Below are 24,887 nucleotides of genomic sequence, written 5' to 3' on the forward strand. Positions count from 1 at the left end.
ATTATTCTTTTTCTTACCTTATGATATACATGTTTTTTTGTTAAAAATCTACAGAATTTTCAATAACTTTGATTCTGGATTACATGCAATAAGCAAATAAATTTTCCCTCCTTTGCATTATCTCTATCCTCATCTTTCTATAATATTTTCCCAACTATGATATTTAATTTAATTTTTTCATTTAGTGTTTAATTCAAATGAAAGGAAAGAACTTATTATTTATTTTATTTGTATGTTAAATTTAGAAAAATGATTACCATATTTTTGAAAGCCCTGAACAATCCAATCTTAATATTAAGTTAGATTACTTTCCTTTTTTATATATATAGATATATAGTTATTATTATTAGCAGTAGCAGTAGTAGTAAATTATTAAATTAGGTAACATTTTGAACTACAATTAATAACTTCTTTTATAATTAATGCAGATAGAATTTGTTGACAAGTGGCTTAGTCATATTACGCCACTTGACTTAATATTAAGCTAGACTATTCTCCTTATATATATATATATATATAATAAGTTATTATTATTATTAAATTATTAAATTAGGTAATATTTTAAAATACAATTAATAACTTCTTTTATAATTAATGCAAATAGAATTTGTTGCCAAATGACTTATTCATATTATCCACTTGGCTTAATATTAAGATATATATATATATATATATATATACAGATAGATAGATACTGTCCCTTTGGGAATTTGCAGGAGGAAAGAGTTGCAAGTGTGGAATGTTCAGACAGTACTCTGTAGTATAAATAATAATGGAAGAAGAACTGGTAAGAAGCTATTATAATCAAGAACGTATTTGAATGAATTGGGTCATCTTGATCTATCAGCATTACTAATCCTGATGATTTGCTTTAGAATCAGAAAAAGGATGATGAACTTGTGAGTGAGATAAAGCAACTACAAGAAAGAATCTACGGTGATCCCACTGCCCAAACGGTGTTATTCCTTCTCCAAACGGCCAAGGTGAGTCATCATCTTCCCTATTTTTTGTTTGACTTTAAGGGTGTGTTCAGTATGCAAGAAAATAAGTCAATTTCTTATTTTCTTGTGTTCGGTACATAAGACAAAAAATATTATCCTAAAAGAATTTGTATATAATCTAGACATATATTATGGGAGGTGGGGGTGGTGGCGAGGAGAAAATCAATGTGAATGGTACTTGTTAGACTTGTTTTCCCTTCTTTTGATAGTAATGGTAACATGTGTATTCGGGTGAATTCAAATGGTTACAATAGTGGGGAAGTGGGTGAATTTATAGGGTAAGCGGGTGGTAGCGCTTCCATGATTCATGCCCGTTTCAGCTGTTAAAGGACTAAGATTGTTGGCATTAAATGGAATCCCAGATATCTCGGAATCTGGCCGTTGTTTGAGTTATCTCCCGTCCGGGCACTCTAAACTTCCCCGGATGGATCCTTTTGGGCTCCTGCTGTTTGGTGCGAATAAGCTGGGCCCGGGAGATGATTCTCGGATGGTCCAACAAGTCCTTGGTCTGATTGGCGTTGACTAACTCAACCTGGCTATGTTTAATTGGACAGAGAATTTAAGAAAGAAACAAATATGTTTAGAACTTGTTATCTTAAATAGCTTAACATTTTTGTAACAATAAAGCATGTCAACTAAGATAATTATAGAAGAAAATCTAGAAAACTTTCATTTCCTAAAACATTCTAAAAATGAAAGTGTGAAATGAAATGAAACAAAGTGAGAATCATTTCCCTCATAAAAAAAAAAAGTGAGTATCATGCAGTTCAAGAGTGTGAGTGATATGCTACTTTAAAAACAGGGAAAATAGTAGGAAAGATGACTCACTCAACTGTTGACTGTAGTCCTCTCTACGCTTGCCATGTATCCGGTCAAATAGTCTTCGCTTCCAGTATATGTTTTGTTGGGTCCATCCCATAATTTGAGGAAGGAAACATCTCCCTCATTTTAAGGAAGAAAACAAGGAAGAAAACATTTCCTTTGTTTTGAGGAAGAAAACATATTCCTTGTTTTAAGGAAGAAAACATCTTCCTTGTATTTGGCAAATTGTCAAGTGCTTGCTTGAGTCACAAATGACATCAATAGGTTCATTTCATCCCTATAAATAGGGAAGTCTTCTATCATTTGTAGCATCACCAAGAGCAAGAGAGAAAAACAGTAAGGAAAACACTTGAGTGAGATATAGGTATTCAGTTTAGGATTGGTTTTTTTGTAATAGTTGAGTGTGAGAGTTGCTCCTCCTATTGTAATTCTGTTCCGGTTATGAATAGAAGACTTTTCCAATCCTAACAAGTGGTATCAGAGCTTGGTTAATCTTCCAGGCCAATCTTTTAAAGTTTCGTAAAATTTTCAGTCAAAAATTTTTTGTCCCAAAATTGTGCTCTGAGTATACCATTAGAAAGATCTCGTTCCGAGGATTCCGAATATATATTTTTCGGAATTTTTCGACCACCGAAAGGCCTCCAAAAGTCCAGTCAAAGTTTCTCTGTCCACCATCGCCGCCGCCGCTCCGCCACCTTCCGGCCACCAGCTCGCCGGAGAAGACGACCGGAGAAACCCGATACGAACAACCCGTTTTGTCCAGACCAACCCGTTTGACCAGAACCAGATCTGGTCAAAGTCCAATTGCCACATCATCCTTTTGTTGACTTTTTCAACCAGCCAGTGGTTAAACCGGCCCGGTTCGGTTTGAATTAGTGCAGCCCGGTTCACTCTGTTTTTGTTCGGTTTTCAGATTGGTCAGACCGGTTCCCTAGGTTTTCGACCATTCCGGATTCAACCGTGAGTCCCGTTTTGCCTGATTCTGCTTCCACAGTCCAGTACAAGTAGATTAGGTGCACTTTATCATGGAGAAATCATCATCGGATACCATGATTCCGCTAACATCCTCAAATTATAACATGTGGAAACCTCGTATGGAGGACTTGTTAAATTTGAAGGATTTAGCCGAGCCGCTCGAAAATAAAGGTGCCAAACCCGACAAGAAGACAGACGAAGAATGGGCAAGAATGAATAGGAAAACGGTCGCACAAATTCGACAGTGGATTGACCATAGTGTATTCCATCATGTCGCGCAGGAAACGAGTGCTTACAAACTTTGAGAAAAGCTTGGGAGCATGTACCAAGCAAAAACGGCTCGAAATAAAACATTGTTGATGAGGCGATTGGTAAATCACAAGCTACGTAGCGGTACCTCTGTCACAGAACACACAAGTCAGTTCTAAGATCTCGTGAACCAGCTAAGTGCAGCCGAATGGGTTCTCAAAGATGAGGAGCAAGCAATCTTGCTCCTAAGTTCTCTACCTGATAGCTGGGAGACTCTTGTTGTCACTCTCAGTAATTCTGCCCCCAATGGTAAGGTGACCATGCAGATGGTCACGGACGCCTTAATAAACGAGGAATCGCGAAGAAAAGAAGCCGGGGTAGATCAATCATATGCCCTTGTTTCTGAAAATAGTGGACGCAACGGAGGTAGAAGCGGAGGTAGAGGAAGAGGCCGAGGCAAAGGTAGAGGTCGAGGTCAAAGTAGAGGAAGATCTCAAGTTCGAGGGAGATCACGAGAGCGGGGAAAGTCCGTCGATACCAACACTTGGTTCGAGGGCTATTGTAACTATTATGGCAACTATGGCCACAAGAAGGTGGAGTGTCGAAAGCTTAAACGGGAGCAGCCTCAAACTAACCAGAGTTCGAGCAAGGAAGATGGTGAGACCAGGGTCACCGTGTCACCAAACATTGCACTTGTTACATGCGGAGAGGAAGCATGCCTACACGTGGGCACAAATGATATTGAGTGGGTGATTGATACTGCTGCATCATTCCATGCCACTCCACACCGGGATTTGTTCAGTACTTATAAATCTGGAGACCACGGCGTTGTGAAGATGGGCAACACCAGTTTCTCGAGCATTGTTGGCATTGGTGATGTGCACATAAAAACCAGCAATGGAAGCTCACTTGTGTTAAAAGAGGTTCGTCATGTTCCGGATCTGAGATTGAATCTGATCTCAGGAGTAGCTCTGGATCGACAGGGGTATGAAAATCTGTTCAAGGATGGTATGTGGAAGCTGTCCAAAGGCTCTATGGTTATTGCTAGAGGACATATTTGTGGTACTCTTTACAAAACCAATGTAAAGTTGTATCGACCGAGTCTCAATGCAGTTGAAGAAGAGACATCGCCAAACTTGTGGCATAGACGATTGGGCCACATGAGTCTGAAGGGATTGACGACTCTTGCAAAGAAAGAAGCCATCTTAATAGATAAAGACGTAACTTTGGATCCCTGTGATCACTGTTTATTCGGGAAACAACATAGAGTTTCTTTCAGTTCCACCAGAAAGAATCGTTCCGAGTTGCTGAGCCTTGTCCACTCTGACGTGTGTGGACCCATTGAAGAAGAATCTCTTGGTGGTAGCAAATACTTCGTGACATTCATCGATGACGCATCACGGAAGGTTTGGGCTTATTGTCTCAAATCGAAGGATCAAGTATTCGATCGTTTCAAGACATTCCATGCTATGGTAGAAAGGGAGATTGGAAAGAAGCTGAAATGCCTCCGATCCGACAATGGAGGCGAGTACACTTCCCGGGAGTTTTTGGCATATTGTGCTGAACATGGGATCAGACATGAGAAAACGGTGCCACGAACACCACAACATAACGGTGTAGCTGAAAGAATGAACCGCACTATTGTTGAGAAAGTCCGATGCATGCTCAGTATGGCTAAACTGCTAAAGCCATTCTGGGGCGAAGCTGTTCTGACAGCTTGTTATCTTATAAACAAGTCACCTTCAGTCCCATTGAATTTTGAAGTTCCAGAAAAGATATGGTCTGGGAAAGATATTTCATATTCTCACTTGAAAGTGTTCGGTGCAAGGCATTTGTGCATGTATCCAAGGAGTTGAGGCAGAAGCTTGATCTCAGATCAACTCCGTGTATCTTTATCGGCTATGGAGATCAAGAGTTCGGATACAGGCTGTGGGATCCCGAAATGAAGAAAGTGATTCGAAGTAGAGACGTCGTGTTCCATGAAAACCAGTTTCATGAGTGTGCTCCAACAGTCAACAAGTAACGAAGTTATCATGCTCCAGATGATGTCCCTGAATCACCACACATTCCTCTCAACAACGAGGAACTTCATGATAATGTCCATGATGAACAAGAAAACATTGATCCGGCAGATGTTAATGATGATCAAAACGAAGAAATTCTTGAACAGGGGGAGCCTTCACCCCAAGACGCAGCTGGAAATAATCAAGTTCGACGTTCTGTACGAGGGTTAATCCCTCAAAGGTCATACTCGCCAACAGAATGGATCCTTCTTACCAGCGAGGGGGAGCCAGAGAGCTTTCAAGAAGCTCAATCTCATCGTGAAAAATCCAATTGGCGACAGGCCATGGAGGAAGAAATGAATTCTTTACAAAAGAATCAAACATATGAGTTGGTGAAACTTCCTCCGGAAAAGAAGGCCTTGAAGAACAAATGGGTCTTCAAGCTCAAGAAAGATGCTAGCGGAAATATCGTGAAGTACAAGGCAAGGCTCGTAGTCAAAGGTTTCCAACAGAAGGAAGGAATTGACTTTGATGAGATTTTTTCGCCGATTGTGAAGATGATGTCTATCCGAGTGGTTCTCGGATTGGTGGCAAGTATGGATCTTGAACTTGAGCAGATGGACGTGAAAACAACTTTTCTGCATGGTGATTTGGAGGAAGAAATATACATGGAGCAGCCCGATGGTTTTCGAATCCCAAAGAAAGAGCATCTCCTTTGCAAGTTAAGGAAGAGTCTCTACGGTCTCAAACAAGCCCCGAGGCAATGGTACAAAAAGTTCGACTCATTCATGCTGAAACATCAATACAAAAGAACAACTGCAGATCATTGTGTGTACTTGAAGAAGTTCCCCGATGGAAAATTTATCATCCTTCTGCTCTATGTAGATGATATGCTGATAGTAGGCCAGGATGCAACTATGATCAACAACTTGAAGAAAGATTTGTCTAAGTTCTTTGATATGAAAGACTTAGGCCCTGCACAACATATCTTGGGCATGAAAATCATTCGTGATCGAAAGGCAAAGAAGTTGTTCTTGTCACAAGAGGAATACGTTGAACGCGTGATCAAAAGGTTCAACATGAAAAATACCAAGCCTGTTGGTACTCCACTAGCAAATCACTTCAAGTTGAGCAAGGAAAGTTGTCCTTCTTCCGAAGAAGAAAAGAAGAAGATGAAAGCAGTGCCATACTCTTCAGCAGTTGGAAGTTTGATGTATGCAATGGTGTGCACAAGGCCAGACATTGCTCATGCTGTCGGTGTTGTGAGCAGATACTTATCAAATCCAGGAATAAAACATTGGGAAGCTGTCAAGTGGATACTACGGTACCTGAAGGGTACATCCAGACTATGTTTGTGCTATGGGGGAGCTAAGCCGATTTTGGAAGGTTACACTGATGCTGACATGGCAGGAGATTATGATAGCTGGAAATCAACTTCGAGTTATATATTCACATTTGCAGGGGGAGCTGTGTCATGGCAATCTAAGTTACAAAAGTGTGTAGCACTATCAACCACAGAAGCCGAATACATTGCCGCAGTTGAAGCTGGGAAGGAGCTTATGTGGCTGAAACGTTTCCTTCAAGAACTGGGTTTCCAACAAGAAGAATACACAGTTCATTGTGATAGTCAAAGCGCTATGGATCTCAGCAAAAACTCGAGGTACCACTCACGCACAAAACATATTGACGTTCGATATCACTGGGTCAGAGAAGCAGTCGAGCAACATGAACTGAAGCTCTCCAAGATCAACACAAACGACAATCCTGCAGACATGCTGACCAAGGTGGTACCGAGAGACAAGTTCGAATTGTGCAAAGAACTTGTCGGCATACACTCAAACTAAAAGCCAGTGTACCCTCCTTCAGGTGTATGGGACTGGAGGGGGAGATTTGTTGGGTCCATCCCATAATTTGAGGAAGGAAACATCTCCCTCATTTTAAGGAAGAAAACAAGGAAGAAAACATTTCCCTTGTTTTGAGGAAGAAAACATATTCCTTGTTTTAAGGAAGAAAACATCTTCCTTGTATTTGGCAAATTCTCAAGTGCTTGCTTGAGTCACAAATGACATCAATAGGTTCATTTCATCCCTATAAATAGGGAAGCCTTTTATCATTTGTAGCATCACCAAGAGCAAGAAAGAAAAACAGTAAGGAAAACACTTGAGTGAGATATAGGTATTCAGTTTAGGATTGGTTTTTTTGTAATAGTTGAGTGTGAGAGTTGCTCCTCCTATTGTAATTCTGTTCCGGTTATGAATAGAAGACTTTTCCAATCCTAACATGTTTACCAATACAATCATATTGGTGCATACTGGTTCTTGTGGATGATTAAATTATTACAATGTTAAATTTGTTTCTACAATTTTGGATGCAATCCTTGTTTTGACATGAAATATTTAACCTGATATCTGCTGCTTTTTGCGATGATGTAGATGAGCATCATTTGTTCCTTAGCCAATACCTCAACCTTGGTCAGATTTTGCTTCTTAAAAAGTAAAAAGATTCCATGCAATTCTATTGAGCTCAGTTAATCTTTTTTTGATGTTCTCATCATCTTTTTTCTCTTATAACTCATAATAATGGAAGCATTTTTTTTTAACAAGCCCAATCTTGGATATTAATTCCATTTTAAAAGATTTGTCTTGTCACATGCGGGCTTCTTCTTTGATGTCCTTCTGCCATGCTAGAGGACTGGGTGTCTTTTGGAGAGAACCATATTTTTTAGGTTTCTCCTTTTTGGTATACCACTTGTATACGACCATGTTGGCCTTGTTATTATTAATGAAAAACTTTACCTGATTAAAAAAAAAAGACCAACTTTTGCTTTGGATTCTTTTAGGCACTTGACAGACAAGAATCTGAACTCCAATCTAGGTGCATCTTAGAACATTCTAAATTGCAAGCTAAGGTTGATGAGTTTGAGGACCTACTACAAAGAGGCAAAGAGGGGAAGTTCTCAGAAAGTTTGGACCATACTTTTCGGGACTCCACTGAGAAGCTTGATTCTGCAAAAAGAGTAAGAAAATGCTTTACTTTTTTGCTAACAATAACCAAGAATTAATAGATTGAATTATGTCCCTTGCTGACAAGTAACACAGTCAGATTTTGTTTCTTAAAGGAAAATGTCATCAATGAATTCATGTAAAATAGACACTTTCACCAATACTTTACCTTATTAAAAAACGGGAACTTCCTCCATGTTCAACTAGAAATATTTGTATCAGTGTGAATCCAAAAAAAATTATTTTCTTTTATCATTCTATGTTACTTTTCTCATTGAGCTTCTTCTCCTTGTTCATAAAATAGGCAAAATTGTTTCTAATTTTTTCTGAATCACTTACCTGTATTGAGGTTAAGCTTCCGACATGGCCACAAATGTTGTACCTTGTCATTATCTTCTCAAAAAATAAAAGGTTGTATCCTGTCATTTGGATTTGTATTTTCATTATCTTGGATGTTGATTTTGTTGTTATCTAGACCTAGTGCCAAACAATTAGCCGAGTTTGTGCTGAAGGGTAGTAGGGTCCATTAACCATGGAGATTCAAACTGTTCTTCACGGCCCTCGGGATTCTTTGTATAAAAAAACAATTAAGTTTGTAGTTGATGTGATTCAATGAGATGCTATTTGATTTCTTTAATAGAAAAATTCAGCCAAATTTGGCCTATTAAGATTTTACAAGCTTTACCATTAGTTATGATTGGTTTAATTATGGATTTGATTTGGAATGACATAATACATAAACAAGCCCTCAAACTTGGCCTCACCTGGCAAGTATACCCTCCAACTTTGGGTGTGCACAAGTAGGCACCTCAACTTGTATAAAGTTGAACACGTAAACGCAAATGCTGACGTGGCACATAAATTTTGGATGTGTTTAGATGATCATTTTATAAGTTGGAGTGTTCAACTGACAAAGTGGAGATAAGTTGAGGTGTCTACTTGTGCACACCCAAAGTTGGAGGGCATACTTGCCAGCTGAGGCCAAGTTTGAGGGGCCTGTTTATGTATTGTGCCATTTAGAATTATAAACATATCATATTGTAAGCACTTGTAGTTGAGGGAATAATCAAACTTCTGAGTTGAATTCTCCCTAATTTCTCATGGTACCAAAGCCCGGTTAGAAAACTTGCTCACCAATACATTTTGAGTCACTGGATGCATATAGTTCCTGGTCAGAGTCAAATTCCTTGTCTGAACCCTAGATCCTTTTATGCTGCCTTCCTGTTCTCACCATCACCCAAGGAAGTTTTCTCTAGTCCGAGAGACCTTTTCCAGAAGTCCATCATTGGACGCGTTGTCAAACCGTGTCGGAATTCGGCACATGCATCAATATTTGACCTACTTTCCGACGACCTTATTTGTCGAATCTTTCATCAGAAGACTTCTTGACTTTTGGAGAAACTTGGTCGAATTTGTTTTTTGGGCCAAAATCATATATTTTGGAGGTTGATTCACATAAATGAGCATTAAATAATCCAAATAGTCATCAATGATTTCACGTTGATTGTTGGATCAAGTCTTGACATGAAAATCCCCTGTGGAAGTTTGAGAATTGGGATTAAGTCTCTGACATCTCAACTTTTATAATGCTGAGCCTCTGACCAGTAACGCTATGGTGTGGCCATCGCATAATGAGTCTTTTATTCATGCCATGGCATCGCTATCACGTGATCTGGTTAGCTTGCTAGGCAGGCTTCATGTGTTGGCCACGTAGTGTCCGTTAAGATTGCTGCCTCTCCTTGTGAATTCCCTTAGCCCGATCATGTTACATGTAGTGGGCACGCTATATCACGACCCACTTATGGCCTGATGTGGTGGGCACACCATATCACGACCCACTTATGGCTCGATGCACAGTAGCCAACCTAACTTTTTAATTTATCTGACACCCCTGACGGAGGGCGGGCTGATGAGGGCGGGTCAAGTAAGACTGACAGGCTGGCTGGCAAGCTTCTGAAGATGAGGTGCACATGACACCTTGGCAAATCTCTCATCGGAATGAGAGACGAAAGTAAAGAGCTTTATGAAGCATAACTCAAGTTTATATGGTACGTGTGCTTTTGGGGCTCGATGTGGCGTAGCCCAAAAGACAAACTGTGCGGGCCTAGGCTCAAGGCGGATAATGCGTGCCATGGACTTGGATCGTGATAATTAATTCCCTTTTTTGCTATGTTCCATCCCAAATTATATGTTCCATCCCAAATTACCTCTAACTCACTTAAAAAGGGCAGTTTGGTGCACAAAGCATCTCGCATGCTGCACCCCAAGGGGTGTGATATAGACAGCTTAACCTAATGCAAGCATTAGTGGTTGCTTTCATGGTTTGAACCCGTGACCTATAGGTCACATGGAGATAACTTTACCGTTACTTCCAACTCACTTTCAACACCCAAATCGACATCTACATCAATATTCAAACATCATAATTGATTATGAACACATTGTATCACTCAATTGGCATGTTTTATAGATCGAGTCTGGCATACCCACATTTTTTCCGTCAGAATGATAAGCTAGTAGATGTTCTTACCAAATCCCACAGAAGGCCTCGAATTGAGTACATTTGTAACAAGCTTAGAGCTTATGATATGTATGCTCTAACTTGAAGGAAAGTGGTATTTATTATACAAGATTCACAATAATTAGACTTGATTTTATTAGGAATTTTATTACGATTCAGTTTCATGATTACGCACTTACCATATTGTAAAATAAGTTACAATAGATTCCCAACCAAACTTGAGGGAATAATCAAGCTTCTTACCGCACCCAAGAGTGTGGCCTAGTGGATGAAGTGGGTTGAGAACCATGAGGTTTCAGATTCAAATCCCAGCAGAGGCAAAAATTTAGATGATTTCTTCCCATGCCTTGATAGGCAGAGTTACCTGGTACCTGTTGCCGGTGAAAGTCCGTGGAATTAGTTGAGGTGCGCGCAAGCTGGCATGTACACCACGGTTATAAAGAAAAATAATCAAGCTTCTTACTTGCTTTCTCTCTACTTTCTTATGGCGGGGCCAATTTGAGTAGCCTTTGTCTGGTAGGCATAGACAAAAGTTTATGCTTTGTTTGTTGGCTTGGATGTTCATCACACAACCTAGATGTTGCTTCAGATTTACCAAATTATAAAGAATTATATCTACTCTGGATTACATCAACCTGTTCTGTTTAATCAATGTTTTATTGTCTTGGCTTATTATGCTGCTGTATGAGTCTTACATTACTTCTACATTGTTATGCCCCTTTCATGATATTTTTCAAGGTTCTACTGGTTAGTCGGATTTTGAGGAATTCCTAGTTGGTAAGGACTGATATTGTAATTACTAGATTCTGCTTTACCATGAGAAGGGAAGTTGGAAGAGAAGTGCAGAGCATGGGTCATTGCTCCATTTGTTCTTATGTGGGTAGTGTGGAGAGAAAGAAGTAGAAGAGCTTTTGAATGAATTAAACGTGAGTTTGTATGTTTGAAGAATAGCCTTTTATCCCTCATTTATTTTTGGTGCACCCATGAGATTCCCGTTTGTGCGAATGAATGGGTGTACATTGTAGAGAACCATTTACTTTTGTACGTTCTCTTTATAGCATCTTTCTTTTGGATAGGTAAGATTTAGATTTACAACATCTTTCTACTTAAACACAACATTGTTGTACTTAAGTTCACCACTATCCTATAAACTGCACCTTTATGATGTATGACATTGAATTACAGTTCCTTTTCTTTTGATAGGAACTTGCAGCTAATTTGAGGTCAATTCTGTCATTTAAACGTCAGCTCGATGATGTGCCATCACAAGCTGAGCTCATTCAGTATGTTCCTCTATTAGTGCTTTTCCATTTTGTGCATTATACTCTTCATACCTGCTGAATTTAGAAATCCCTCTCTAGTATATTCGGTATACAAGGAGCTTGAATGTTGAATCGGTGTAGAATTGTTCTATTGAATCGAAAACCAGGTAAATTTAGCTCTTTGAAAGCATTTATCTAGAGCAAATTCAAGCTAAAGATGTGGGAGTCTTTTTTGTTTTGTTTTGTTTTGATAACCGTGGTGTCTAGGCCAGCTTACGTGCAACTCGATTAATTCCACGTGTACGTGCTACCTCTCACCAGCACAGGTACTGGGTACCTCTTTCCACCAAGGCTTTGATAGATGGGAAGAAATCACCTAGTGTTTTTGCCTCCACTGGGATTTAAACCTGATACCTCATCGCTGTTAACCCACTCCATTGACTACTAACACACCCTTGGGTCTTGAGTGCAAGGTTATGTAGGAGTCTATCCTTATCTAAAGGTTCTTGAACTCTTAAGAGTTTCATCATTTATCAATGAAACCTCATTTCTTCCTAGCCCAAATCTTGTAAGCCCTTAAATTTGTGAACATGTGTTGCTTCTAGAATTAATAGAATAGAGTAGCATTTTGCTGTGGAAGCAATTAGTTATGATATTGATTTAAAAAACCCTGGATTTGGCTTTCACCTGTTGATTATCTGATTCTAGTTTCTTTGTTACAATTTATGCTAGCTGCCTTACTACTTTATAGATGCTTCGAATTTATTAAGTGAAAGAGTACCGGTATGCAAAATCTTATAGAGGATTCTATGTTTGACTTTTGTCCAAGTTTCAGAGTCTTACTATTGTGAAGTAGCTAAGTAGGAGGTGGAATTTGATTCTCCAGCAGCCCTCCATGATGATTTGGAGATGAAAACTGCATAAAAGCATATTAGATTGTAGGATTTATATGTATTCTAATGGATTATAGGTTCATGGCCTATTTAGTTTCTTGGTTATTTAGGTAGTATTGAAATTACTCTAGAAAGATGGCAGAACAAAGAATTGATAATTAGATGGCATCACGTATCCTTTAGCACAACTCTTGTTATTGAACCCATCAAATTACTATTATTCTTGTTAATGAGTTAATCCAGGTATAAGAAGTTTAGTTCCTAAATTTCGATATCTGATCTATAACAATTTTCTTGAACCACGACTAAGGTGCCCAGGCTTACTAGTTGAAGGGAAAAATATATCTAATTCAGGGTCGTTATGTCATGATATCGTGTTTCCAGTAGAAGTTCATCCATAAGCCCACTGAGTACAGCAAATAGCAAATTGTGCTCATGCTTTTAGTCACTAGCCACAACATTTAAAGTGGTGGTGAAACGACATTAACTTAAGTTATTGAAGCATGCTCGTTAATACACACATTCTCTCTCTATCTCCTCTTTCTCTCTCTCTCTGCCAAAAAGTGAACTGAACCTTAATTTGTTACTATTACTGTTCCACACTGTTAAATTACTTGTGTATTTAAATGCTTTTGGGCAATCCTTATCACTTGAGCTAACTTTTGGGGTCGTATTATCCCCAGTGTGCATTTTCCCAACGTGATATTAAAATTAGACCCCTCTTGATGTTGGGTTACCCAACGTTGGGCCACTAAGTTTGTTCCTACACACTCCAGATGTTTAGTCCTGGGCATGAGGGAATCCGACATCAGTAAGTGTATGTGTTGTTGTTTCCTCATAAGATGTTTGTGAAATTCTCACTACTTGAGCTTGCTTTTGCAGTCGAGTTATACTCAAGGTCCATTTATCCAACATGTACCTTCAATAACTTTCATATTACATATTTTAATTATCTCATCACCTCTCTTGAAAATTGAGCATCAAATATATTCACTTCCATAGAAGTTGTCTTTATTTCAAGAATGACACTCCTTTTTACTATTTGTTATGCATTTAGAATGCAGCATAATGTTTTTCCCGAACGATGAAAAGATGCCATTTTATAGTCTACATGGCTTCTTCACTGCATTGATCCTATTCAAGGTCCCATTATCTCTTTTATTAAATATTTATAAACTTGAAAAGATTTCTGTATTGGTGTGCCTGTTATTAGCCATGAATATAGTTGGATTAATCTTACATGCCTTGTACGTCATACTTCTGAGAGACCTTTTCTTTCGCAGGTATGAACTCCGTTTTTCAGAACTTTATACTCATATCCAGGTACAAGCGTAGTTACTAACTTTCATTTGACCATGACTCACATTTCAGTTCCTTGTCAATAACTTTGTTAACCTCTAAAATGAATGATGCAGGCCAAGGATCGTCAAACCCGTCGATACTATGCTACTTACAACACATTGTTGGAGATAAAAGAATTGATGCTAAAGGAAACATCGTTACTGAACTCCATACGCTCACAGGTATTGTACAAAGCAAAAAAGAACCTTTATCCTTTGGTGTATGTAATACTCTTATGTTTATCCTTTAAGTTAATGTTACTGATATGGTGGCCCCATGTACAAGATGTATACAAAATGTAGAGAATCTTACTAAAAGTACATGATTCTCTACATAGAATATAGAGATATCAATTATCAACACATATAGGGATATCAAAAAGTGCTTCAAGAATATACAAAAAGAAAAAGCTGATCTGTACGAAAGCACTTTCCACCGCTTCCAGAGCTCTTCTTTTTTCTTTTTCCATATTGTCCATGTTAAGGGCGCTATTCCCATGCTATTCTTGTCTTTCTTCTGATAGAAGTGGAGTACAGGCACAACATAATATTATATGTGCAGATACATTGTGATAACTTATGCATAGATACAACATAATAAGATATGCACAGTTACAACATTTATATGAAATGCATGAATCAAGAGTCAGAAATCAAGTATGCATGATAAAGACTCATACTTTACTCAACACCAGCACCCCCGTGCCAAACAATCCTGTGTGCACATTGCCCGCGGTGCTCAGGTTATACAATGACTCATGAGGGATGAATCCATATCCACACACCATATCTTAGCCTTAGGCTCAACCAAACATGGACAACTCACACGTATAAGCGATTTATAATGCATATGTATAGTGCATGACTAGCAACTAATCATATAATGCGACATACATATAGCCTATAATGTTGAACTAACATGTGAGAGATGCCTATAATATTATACTAGCATGAAGAATGCAGTAGATAGTCATGACACAAACAAATAACATGCTAAGCACAAGAGCAATGTGATTCTATATCCGGTATAGCATTTAAGCCCCTGTATCCACACATACGCTCATCACTTCACATATACGGTACCCCCCCCCCCCCCCCCAACACACACCATATTCATAGTATGTACAAACGAGTCAATTTGGGATAAGTTCCCTCATAGAGGTCAAAGCCTTAACTTTTGTCTGTCCGAGCTAGCCTTAACCTTTGCGTACCGCCTTTCCTCGTTCCGAATCCACCAAACAAACTTGGTCTATCCAAAAGAATACTCAATGAGGTCCAACAAAGACATTGGACTCGATTCGATAATTCTAGACTAGGTCCAACCTTGAAACAAGATTCACCATCAGGTTACCCATTTACTAAGGAAATCAAATCCATGCTTAGATTCTTATTTCAAGTCCATTTGCATGCTCAAAACCTCATGATTCTCTGGTATATGTCTCAAATCTCGAATTTTACCCATCTAATTCCATGTTTAGATGATAGATCTTAGGTTGGGGTTCATGAAATAGTCTTAGATCCAAGCTGGAATCACTTACCCCAAGCCTGTAGAAGAAGATCTAGGTCAAAACTCTTCAATATCGAGCTCTCCAAGTCTCAGAATGGTAAAGAATGAAATAAAAATTACAAAACCGGCTATATCTGCAGAGTGCTGGCCTCACTGGGGCAGTGCTGGCTCCACGTGGGTCAGCAATCCGCCAAGTTTCAGCGACAAAATTTGCCAAGTGCTGACCACAGTGCTGGCCATTCTTTCCAAGGGCCCTGTTTGAGTTGTCAAAATTGTCTGATGATGCAGAAACTCACCCAGTCCCTCGTGTCCCAAACCAAACATCCCAGCAAGTCCTAAAACATCATATAGACCTAAGGGAAGTCTCAAGCCATGAAACAAAGCGCTAAAACTCAAAACTAGAGGTTGGGATGTTACATCTCCCTATGCGATGACCATGCGATGGGAAGTTGCTTCACTGTTTAGCATGCAATTCCTTCATCAGAACTTGCCCATTTCCGACGCTATGTCCATGCAACACGTCACGTTCATGCAATTACTCCAAATTTTGCATTTTTGCTTCATTTCAGCTCAAATCTTCTTCTTTTTCACCCATGACTTCCTACACATTAAAATCCTCAAAATTAAGATGATTAAGTCATGTTTCACTAATCAAAACACTTAAAACACACCAAAGTATGAGGTGAAATGCATCAAATTATATGTCAAATGACCCATTGATCCTATTATCAATGAGAGAGTTGTATTTGATTGTTTTGTGTCTTGAAGAGTGGAAAGACATTTGGTGCTTTTCTGAGTTCCTCTTCTTTTGCGTAACTGTACTGATTTAACATAGATTAAATTGAAAGAATACTTTGTAATCGATCTTACACACTTTGTATTTCTCTCGTAGTTTTCTTGGGTTTCTCCCATGTTGTATATTGAATTCTTGTTGATATCCGAAATTTGTTTGAATCTTCCTCCCTTTGTGTGCTGATCCATCCTATTTGTTCTGCACACGGTGTTAATTTCTTTTATCTTGTCACCTTTTGTCTCTTTGTATAGTTCAAAGATGCTCTTACTAGCCCTGCTGGTGATTCCTTGTTGATAGCCAAACTTTGTTTGAATCTTCCTCCCTTTGTGTGCTGATCCATCCTATTTGTTCCGTGCACGGTGTTGATTTCTTTTATCTTGTCACCTTTTGTCTCTCTTTGTATAGTTCAAAGATGCTCTTACTAGCCCTGCTGGTCGAAAGAAATTAATTGATTCAATGGAAGGAATTCTGCATGGAACTCAACAGGTATCCATACTCATACTTGATATGCATCTTTACTAATATAGAAGGGAGAGTGAAGCAGTTCTTGGTCGTCCTGCTTGGTGTAACTTTAATTAGTATATTTAAATGGAGCAGAAACTTTACGTGTGGAAAGGTGCACATTGCGCTTGAAAAGCTGGACGTTCTGGTGATTTAGCGAAACCGTATCATGTCTTTTAGTTTTGCATCTTATATTCAGATATGTATCCTCATTAGAAATAATCCAGTGATTCAGTTTTTAAGACAAATCAATTTAACGTCTTTTAACCTTGCCTATTTTTGGCAAATTGGGCTACAATGTAACTAACAGCAAGAAGAAAAATGATTTAAAGTGAAAACATTACTACTATATAGAAGCACCAGTTGGTGTCCTTTTTGGTAGTCCGTTGTGGTCCTTTTTGGTCGTCCATTGTGGGCCCTAAAAAAAAAAATTGTTAAAAATTTTTTTTTGGGCCCCATATTAAACAGGCCCATAAAAAAAAATTGTAAAAAAAAAAAATTGTGGGCCCCATATATATTAAACAACTAATATTAAAAAAAATAATTGTGGGCCCCATATTAAACACCAACCAGTATTAAAAAAAAAAAAAAAAAAAAGTGGAAACCACCACATCCAAACTCACGGGAAAAAAAAGTGGACCCCATATTAACAAAATCAAGCAATATTAAAAAAAAAAGTGAATCCCATATTAAAAAAACAAACAATGTTAAAAAAATAATTGTGGGCCCCATATTAAACACCAACCAGTATTAAAAAAAAAGGAGAAGAAAAAAAGTGGAACCCACCACATCCAAACTCACGGGAAAAAAAAAGTGAACCCCATATTAACAGAATCAAGCAAAAAAAATTGTGGGCCCCATATATATTAAACAACAACTAATATTAAAAAAAGAATTGTGGGCCCCATATTAAACACCAACCAGTATTTAAAAAAAAAAATGGAACCCACCACATCCAAACTCACGGGAAAAAAAAGTGAACTCCATATTAACAAAATCAAGCAATATTAAAAAAAACAATGTAAAAAAAAAAATGTGTGCCCCATATTAAACACCAACCAGTAAAAAAAAAAAAGAGAAGAAAAACAAAAAGTGGAACCCACCACATCCAAACTCAAGGGAAAAAAAAGTGGACCCCATATTAATAGAATCAAGCAATATTAAAAAAAAAAAGTGAATCCCATATTAATAAAACAAACAATGTTAAAAAAAAAAGTGCTTAGAAAATCAAACAATTAAATCAATAATGATGGACTCATTGCCACATGCGTATCAACCCATTAGTGGGAGCAAATGAAATTATTGTACAACAACATACTTAAAATATTTATATATTAAAATAAGATAGAATTTAATTACTTTTTCATTTTTTCCTTACTCTAATAAATGTGAAAAGAGATTAATGTCATAAAAGAAAAAATAATATTAAATGGAGATCAAATAATTAATAAGCTAAATTAGTGAAATTCTAATTCTAATTGACTTTTCCTTAAAAAACCGTGTAACAAACAACATGACAAGTAAAATGAGTTAAATAAAAAATATTTACTAAAAATTAAAAAATAGAAGTTCTTCATGGCCCCATATTAAACACCAACCAGTATTTAAAAAAAACAAAAGAGAAGAAAAAGAAAGTGGAACCCACCACATCCAAACTCACGGGAAAAAAAAATTGGCCCTTATATTAACAAAATCAAGCAATATTAATAAAAAAAAAATGAATCCCATATTAAAAAAATAAACAATGTTAAAAAAAAAAGTGCTTAGAAAATCAAACAATTAAATCAATAATGATGAATTCATTGCTACATGCGTATCAACCCATTAGTGGGAGCAAATGAAATTATTGTACAACAACATACTTAAAATACTTATGTATTAAAATAAGATAGAATTTAATTACTTTTTCATTTTTTCCTTACTCTAATAAATGTGAAAAGAGATTAATGTCATAAAAGAAAAAATAATATTGAATGGAGATCAAATAATTAATAAGGTAAATTAGTGAAATTATAATTCTAATTGACATTTCCTTAAAAAACCGTATAAAAAACAACATGACAAGTAAAATGAGTTAAACAAAAAATCCTTTGTGGTCCCACCCACTTTTTTACTTAAGGGCAAAAAAATGACGTTTTATACTTTATATTACCAACTCTTCTAAAAAGTAGATAGAAATATTTTATTATATTTCTATTTTTCTACTATATAGAAGCATCGGTTTACCCATGCTTCGTCGACAGTCACTCTTAAAAAAAAAATAAAAACTGGACCCCACCCTCCCCAAACTCATGAAAAACAAAGTGGACCCCCCCCCCCCCCCCCCCCTCTCCAAACTCATGAAAAAAAAAGATGGACCCAATATTAAAAAAAGAAAAGAAAACAGGCAACGTCAAAAAAAAAAAAAAAGTGCACCCCATATACTAAAAAATCAAACAATATGCATGTAATTCCCAAAGTATCCCCATGGCCCCACATCCAAACTCACGGGAAAAAAAGTGGAACCCACCACATCCAAACTCACGGGAAAAAAAACGTGGACCCCATGTTAACAAAATCAAGCAATATTAATAAATAAAAAAAATTAATCCCATATTAAAAAAACAAACAATGTTAAAAAAAAAAGTGCTTAGAAAATCAAACAATTAAATCAATAATAATGGATTCATTGTCACATGCGTATCAACCCATTAGTGGGAGCAAACGAAATTATTGTACAGCAACATACTTAAAATACTTATATATTAAAATAAGATAGAATTTTATTACTTTTTCATTTTTTTCTTACTCTAATAAATGTGAAAAGAGATTAATGTCATAAAAGAAAAAATAATATTAAATCGAGATCAAATAATTAATAAGGTAAATTAGTGAAAATATAATTCTAATTGACGTTTCCTTAAAAAACCGTGTAAAAAACAACATGATAAGTAAAATGAGTTAAACAAAAAATATTTACTAAAAATTAAAAAATAGAAGTTCTTCGTTTAGATAAAAAAATCAAATTTCTACTTTATTTCATCTTAAACATGTAAAATTAATATAATAATTTGAATTAGAATTATCCAAATCAAAATTTGATAAAAAAATTATATGTATTACTTTACTATTACTACTATATAGAAGAGCCGGTTTATAGAGGCAAGATCGTCGTCCGTGTTCGGTCCTACTTTTTTATTTAAGAGTAAAAAAATCTTTTGTGGTCCCACCCACTTTTTTATTTAAGGGCAAAAAAATGATGTTTTATACTTTATATTACCAACTCTTCTAAAAAGTAGATAGAAATACTTTATTATATTTCTATTTTTTTACTATATAGAAGCAGCGGTTTACCCATGCTTCGTCGACAGTCACTCCTAAAAAAAAAAAAAAAAAAAAACTGGACCCCACCCTCCCCAAACTCATGAAATAAAAGTGGACCCCACCCTCTCCAAACTCATGAAAAAAAAAAGATGGACCCAATATTAAAAAAGAAAAAGAAAAAAGGCAACGTCAAAAAAAAAAAAAAAACACGTGCACCCAATATACTAAAAAATCAAACAATATTCATGTAATTCCCAAAGTATCCCCATCAAGTCAATAATAGTGAATTCATTGTCACATGCATATTAACCCATTAGTGAGAACAAATGAAATTATTGCACAGCAAAAAACATGGACCTCATATTATTACTTTTCTTCAAAATATTTAATTGTTGTATTTACTATTCCGCCATGTCATTTATTTGTTATGTTGACTAAAATAAATATACTTAAAATATATATATTTAAAAAATACGATACAATTTAATTACTTTTTTATTTTTATTCTTACTCTCATAAATGTGAAAAGAAATTAATATCAAATGAAGATCAAATAATGAATAAAGTAAATTAGTCAAATTATAATTCTAATTCACGTTTCCTTAAAAAATCATGCAAAAGACAACATGACAAGTAAAATGAGTTAAACCGAGAATATTTATCAAAAATTAAAAAATAGCATTTATTCGTTTAAATAGAAAATTAATTTCTACTTTGTTTCGTTTCAAACATGTAAAATTAATTTAATAATTTGAATTAGAATTATCCAAATAAAAATTTGATAAAAAATAATAAGTATTTTACACTTTTAAATTAATCGAATTAAAATTGAAAGTATCAACTGATGCTTAAATATTGCTATTATTTTATCTCAAAGAGAGGGAAATAGTTTTCTTTTAAACAAGTCTTCTCTTTTAAAAAATATTAATAAATTTTCGTAGCAAACACGAATAAAATAAAGTTTTAGATACGGAGCACAAACTACAATGTTATATTAATCGTATTTGGAACATAGTATATATATATATATATATATATATATATATATATATATATATATATTATCACTATCTAAACACAACTACATATACATAAATACACTACAATCCGAAGTGTTGGGCCCGTGCGCGGGCATAAGCCATCTAATATTCAATAGAAACTACAAAAAAGAACAAGAAGAATTTCATACTAGAGTATCGGAAAAGAATTATCTTTTAGTAGTTTTAATTCAGTCCTAGGTTTCACTCAGCCTTTGCCAAGGTAATTAGATTACTACCTTTTTCAAATGTCAGTTTGTTACAGTTACTCTAATAAGCTTTTTGTCCAATTTATTTGATTAAGTCAGAAATTGTTAAAAACCGGAAAAGAATTATCTTATAATAGTTCTAATTTAGTCCTAGGTTTCACTTGGGCTTTGCCGAGGTTATTATATTACTACCTTTTTCAAATGTCAGTTTGTCATGGTTACTCTAATTAGCTTTTTGTCCAATTTATTTGATTGAGTGAGAATTTTTCTTAAAGAAAAAGGATAAAAGGATCAGTTTAACTGATATCCGTCTGTGTCTTAAAGGTGGGAGAGTGAGGGGAGACGTTTTCTCTGATATGGGAAGAGATGTACGCATCGAGGCGCTGGGTGTAAGCCCTAGGATCCTTAATTTTAATATTTTAAAAGTTGATGCAGTAGAAATTATATAAAAAGGAAAATGTATATAAAACTACTTCATCTAAAGATTGTTAATATGAATCATCAATTGATTAAAAAACTAATCAGACTTTGAAAGAAAAGTTAGTTCTCTCGGCTTTCAACTTGTATAATTACTTGATTACAATGTTTAAAGATCAAAGTCTGTGTTTTACTTCATCAAAAAAGAAGAAGATCAAAGTCTGTGTAATGCTTAAGATTGATCAAGAGATGTGAAGGGACAACCTAATCACTTGTAGAGATCTTAACCTTATGCCAAAAAGATACTAGCACGTATATGTTCTTTTGATTTATGGGGACCATCACGTATATGTTCTTTTGATTTATGGGGGCCACATTTCTAGTATCTAGTTCTTCACTCAAGAAAGGGAAAAGAAATCCGTGGCTCCTGTGAACATGACATGTTTCAAGCAGTTCTTGGAAACTAAATTGCTGATCTCACTGAGGTGATCTTTTTTTCGAAAAGTTCAGCGATGTATTTTCAGAAAACTGATCTGTATGACTTCTCAATCTGAGAAAGAGACTACATGGGATTTGCATTCCGAAACTAATACGGGACCAGTATACCTATATATTTTGATGCAGTGTTCCCTTTTCATATTCTTCTGTTTTCTTAAGTTAATACTGCTTGTAAATTTTGACTATCCTGGCTAACTCTGTTAAAACTAAAGGTTAAAATTAAAGGATTTATTCATCTGCACTGGCCATTTAAAGGAAAGCTTGAAGATCTCCTTGATGGCTCTTCAATTGCTTATTTTTCTTAAGTGGGCAAGTTTTGTGGAGAGGAGTAATAGATTTTCTCTGGGTCGTATACCTTTGTTTCACTGACCACTATAGTTGTGCCATTTATTTTTTCTCGACTCATACACAATCCTTTTGGTATACCACTTGTATAAGGCCGATTATGGCCTTGTTTATGAATGAAATACTTTACTTGATCAAAAAAATTAGTAATCTGAAAGGTTGCTTCTGTACAGTTTTGAAATATTATGGCATTTCTAAATGTGCTCTTCATAAAATTAACATACTTAGATATTATTTCTAAACAACTGAATTTGTCTTCACCTTGAAGTTTTATGCTTTTCTCTCATCAGAGAAAAATTTCAGCATTCTAAAAATGCCTTTTTGAACATTTAGTGGTCAATAACATTAAAAGATCGAGACATTTGCCCAGTGTTTATATGGTCTGTAACATGAACCTGCATATCCCAGAAGCTGGAAAAGGTGCAAATTGCACTACAGTCGGAGCAGAAAGCTCATGAAGCTCTCAAGGGGAAATATGCAGCTGCAATTTCGGAGCAAAGGCATTACAATTCTATCTTAAAGGCTTTCCAGGTATGGTCCCTATTAATATGATCTGTGAAAAGCAAAATAAATCTGGAAGTTATATTTGAAAATGAATCTCAAATTATTTTTTTCTTAATTTATTGAAGATGTTGCACTTTGAGAATATCCATCTAAACTTCAACTCATTGAGGGACACATTTATTTTGCACCTTTAGAATGCACCCTGCTAAAGTTTGACTCATTGAGGGACAAAACATGGAAACAGAGTAGCATGTGGACTCTGCAGCTCCGCATCTCTACAACAGCAGGATTTGTTGGATGTGGGCAGGTTTAATGTTGGGTTTTAAAGAAAGCTAGTCTACCTTCAAATCCATATTTCTGCAAAGCTAAGTATGTGTTCGAAGAACTTAATCCAGTTTAGGGTTTGGGGGGGTTGTTGGTACGGGTATAGATTCTTGCTACTTTGCCTTTTAGAATATATTTGTCACCAGACACTTTTAGCTAATCCTTCTGCTGGTCATACTCATAGTTCAACTTCTCTAGACTACAAAGAGCTGACGAGCCTGTCTTAATAGCTCCGTAGTGTCCGCGGATATTGTGAACTCCTCATTTTAGTGAAGTGGGGACTAACTTTATTCGTTTTCTAATCTTTGATGCATTGTCGTAATGTTATGTTAGGGTTCAAACAGTACTTTGTTTTACTCCAATTTTAGTGAGCAAATGTGCACTGATGTTGATCTATAATACCCATAAAATCATGTTTACTCCACTTTTAGTGGCTCTTCAACGAGCAAAGGTGCACCGGTGTTGATTATTTTCCGCGACTGATGTTGGCTTGGTTACCCCTTTTAAATCCATCTACTGTGTTGAGAAATTTAATCTTTCAGATTTTTGAGTTAAGGAGCATCTGATACGGCGAGTCTCTTTTGTTTGAAATTACAGGAGACATAATTTTTTTTCGAAAAGAACATGTCACATTCTCTTTTTTATCTTCTTTTTATTTGGAGTTACCTAGTTATAGAGCCTATATTCTACTTTAACGGTTATATCAATGTGAAATTTTAGTTCCACATTGTTTTGTAAGCAGCAAAAGAGTAGTTCCTAATGTTATGCTTCTATTATTTCCAGGTGGAATGTGCAAGGAATGAAAGACTTCGCATGCAGACTTCACAAGAACATTTAACAAGTTGATATATGTATTTCGGGTTGAAGAAGTGTTCCATTCTTCAAGAAATAGGTAGTACTAGATCTGAGTACCTTCAACTCATGTGCAAAGTTACCTTGTATTGGAAAAAAATTAATTGATAAATCTGCTTAACGTAATGTAATGCAAACTAGCTTCTAGCATTTGATGCTCTTAATGTAGTGTGTGTTTCGTATTGGGGTGCAGGAGAGGAATATTTGCTAAAGAAGTTTTGTTTATTTGTATTTGGTTGATCAAGATATTTTCTCAGGGAAAACAAATTCCTCAAAAATTAGGAAAAATTACTTTTCTAATAGAAGCAAAGAAAAGTTCCATATGTACCATCTCATGTTGTCTTCCTCCCACTCCCAGCACCCTGCCCTTCCCCTCGTCCCCTTCCCCTCGTCCCTTGGCCATCCTACTCCATGCCCTCGCCTCAACACCCCACTCCTCCTCACTTCAACCTCTCCCACCACCCACACCTCAAATAATACTTCTCACGATTCAAATTCACGTGATCGGCATTCGACACTATTCGATCCG

The 24,887-nt window shown here is 36.3% G+C and overlaps 1 protein-coding gene across 10 annotated transcripts; it reads left to right on the top strand.

Moving 5' to 3' along the window:
- The first annotated feature begins 646 nt into the window (after window positions 1-646).
- LOC132606054 (uncharacterized) lies at window positions 647-24,587 on the top strand. Of its 10 annotated transcripts, none has more exons than XR_009569588.1 (10): window positions 647-787; window positions 876-983; window positions 7,890-8,066; window positions 11,777-11,856; window positions 14,012-14,051; window positions 14,144-14,251; window positions 16,774-16,854; window positions 23,087-23,209; window positions 23,427-23,551; window positions 24,290-24,587. XR_009569588.1 is itself a non-coding variant. In XM_060319363.1 (9 exons), exons 1-9 carry the CDS (start codon window positions 773-775, stop codon window positions 23,374-23,376), a joined length of 801 nt encoding a protein of 266 aa, XP_060175346.1. In that variant the 5' UTR covers window positions 730-772; the 3' UTR covers window positions 23,377-23,445. The 10 variants fall into 10 exon arrangements, 5 of the variants coding, with proteins under 5 accessions (XP_060175346.1, XP_060175351.1, XP_060175349.1 ...); XR_009569589.1 differs by having other exon boundaries at window positions 696-787; window positions 882-983; XR_009569592.1 differs by lacking the exon at window positions 7,890-8,066 and having other exon boundaries at window positions 694-787; window positions 882-983.
- Window positions 24,588-24,887: the final 300 nt, after the last annotated feature.

The sequence above is a fragment of the Lycium barbarum genome, chromosome 8 (assembly GCF_019175385.1).
Source record: "Lycium barbarum isolate Lr01 chromosome 8, ASM1917538v2, whole genome shotgun sequence".
Lineage (NCBI taxonomy): Eukaryota > Viridiplantae > Streptophyta > Magnoliopsida > Solanales > Solanaceae > Lycium > Lycium barbarum.

Excerpts from the sequence above, each read along its gene's own strand:
- LOC132606054 (XM_060319363.1), top strand. Across the intron at positions 14,052-14,143 it reads AACTTTATACTCATATCCAG|GCCAAGGATCGTCAAACCCG; the intron begins GTACAAGCGTAG and ends TGAATGATGCAG. Across the intron at positions 23,210-23,307 it reads CTATCTTAAAGGCTTTCCAG|ATGTTGCACTTTGAGAATAT; the intron begins GTATGGTCCCTA and ends AATTTATTGAAG.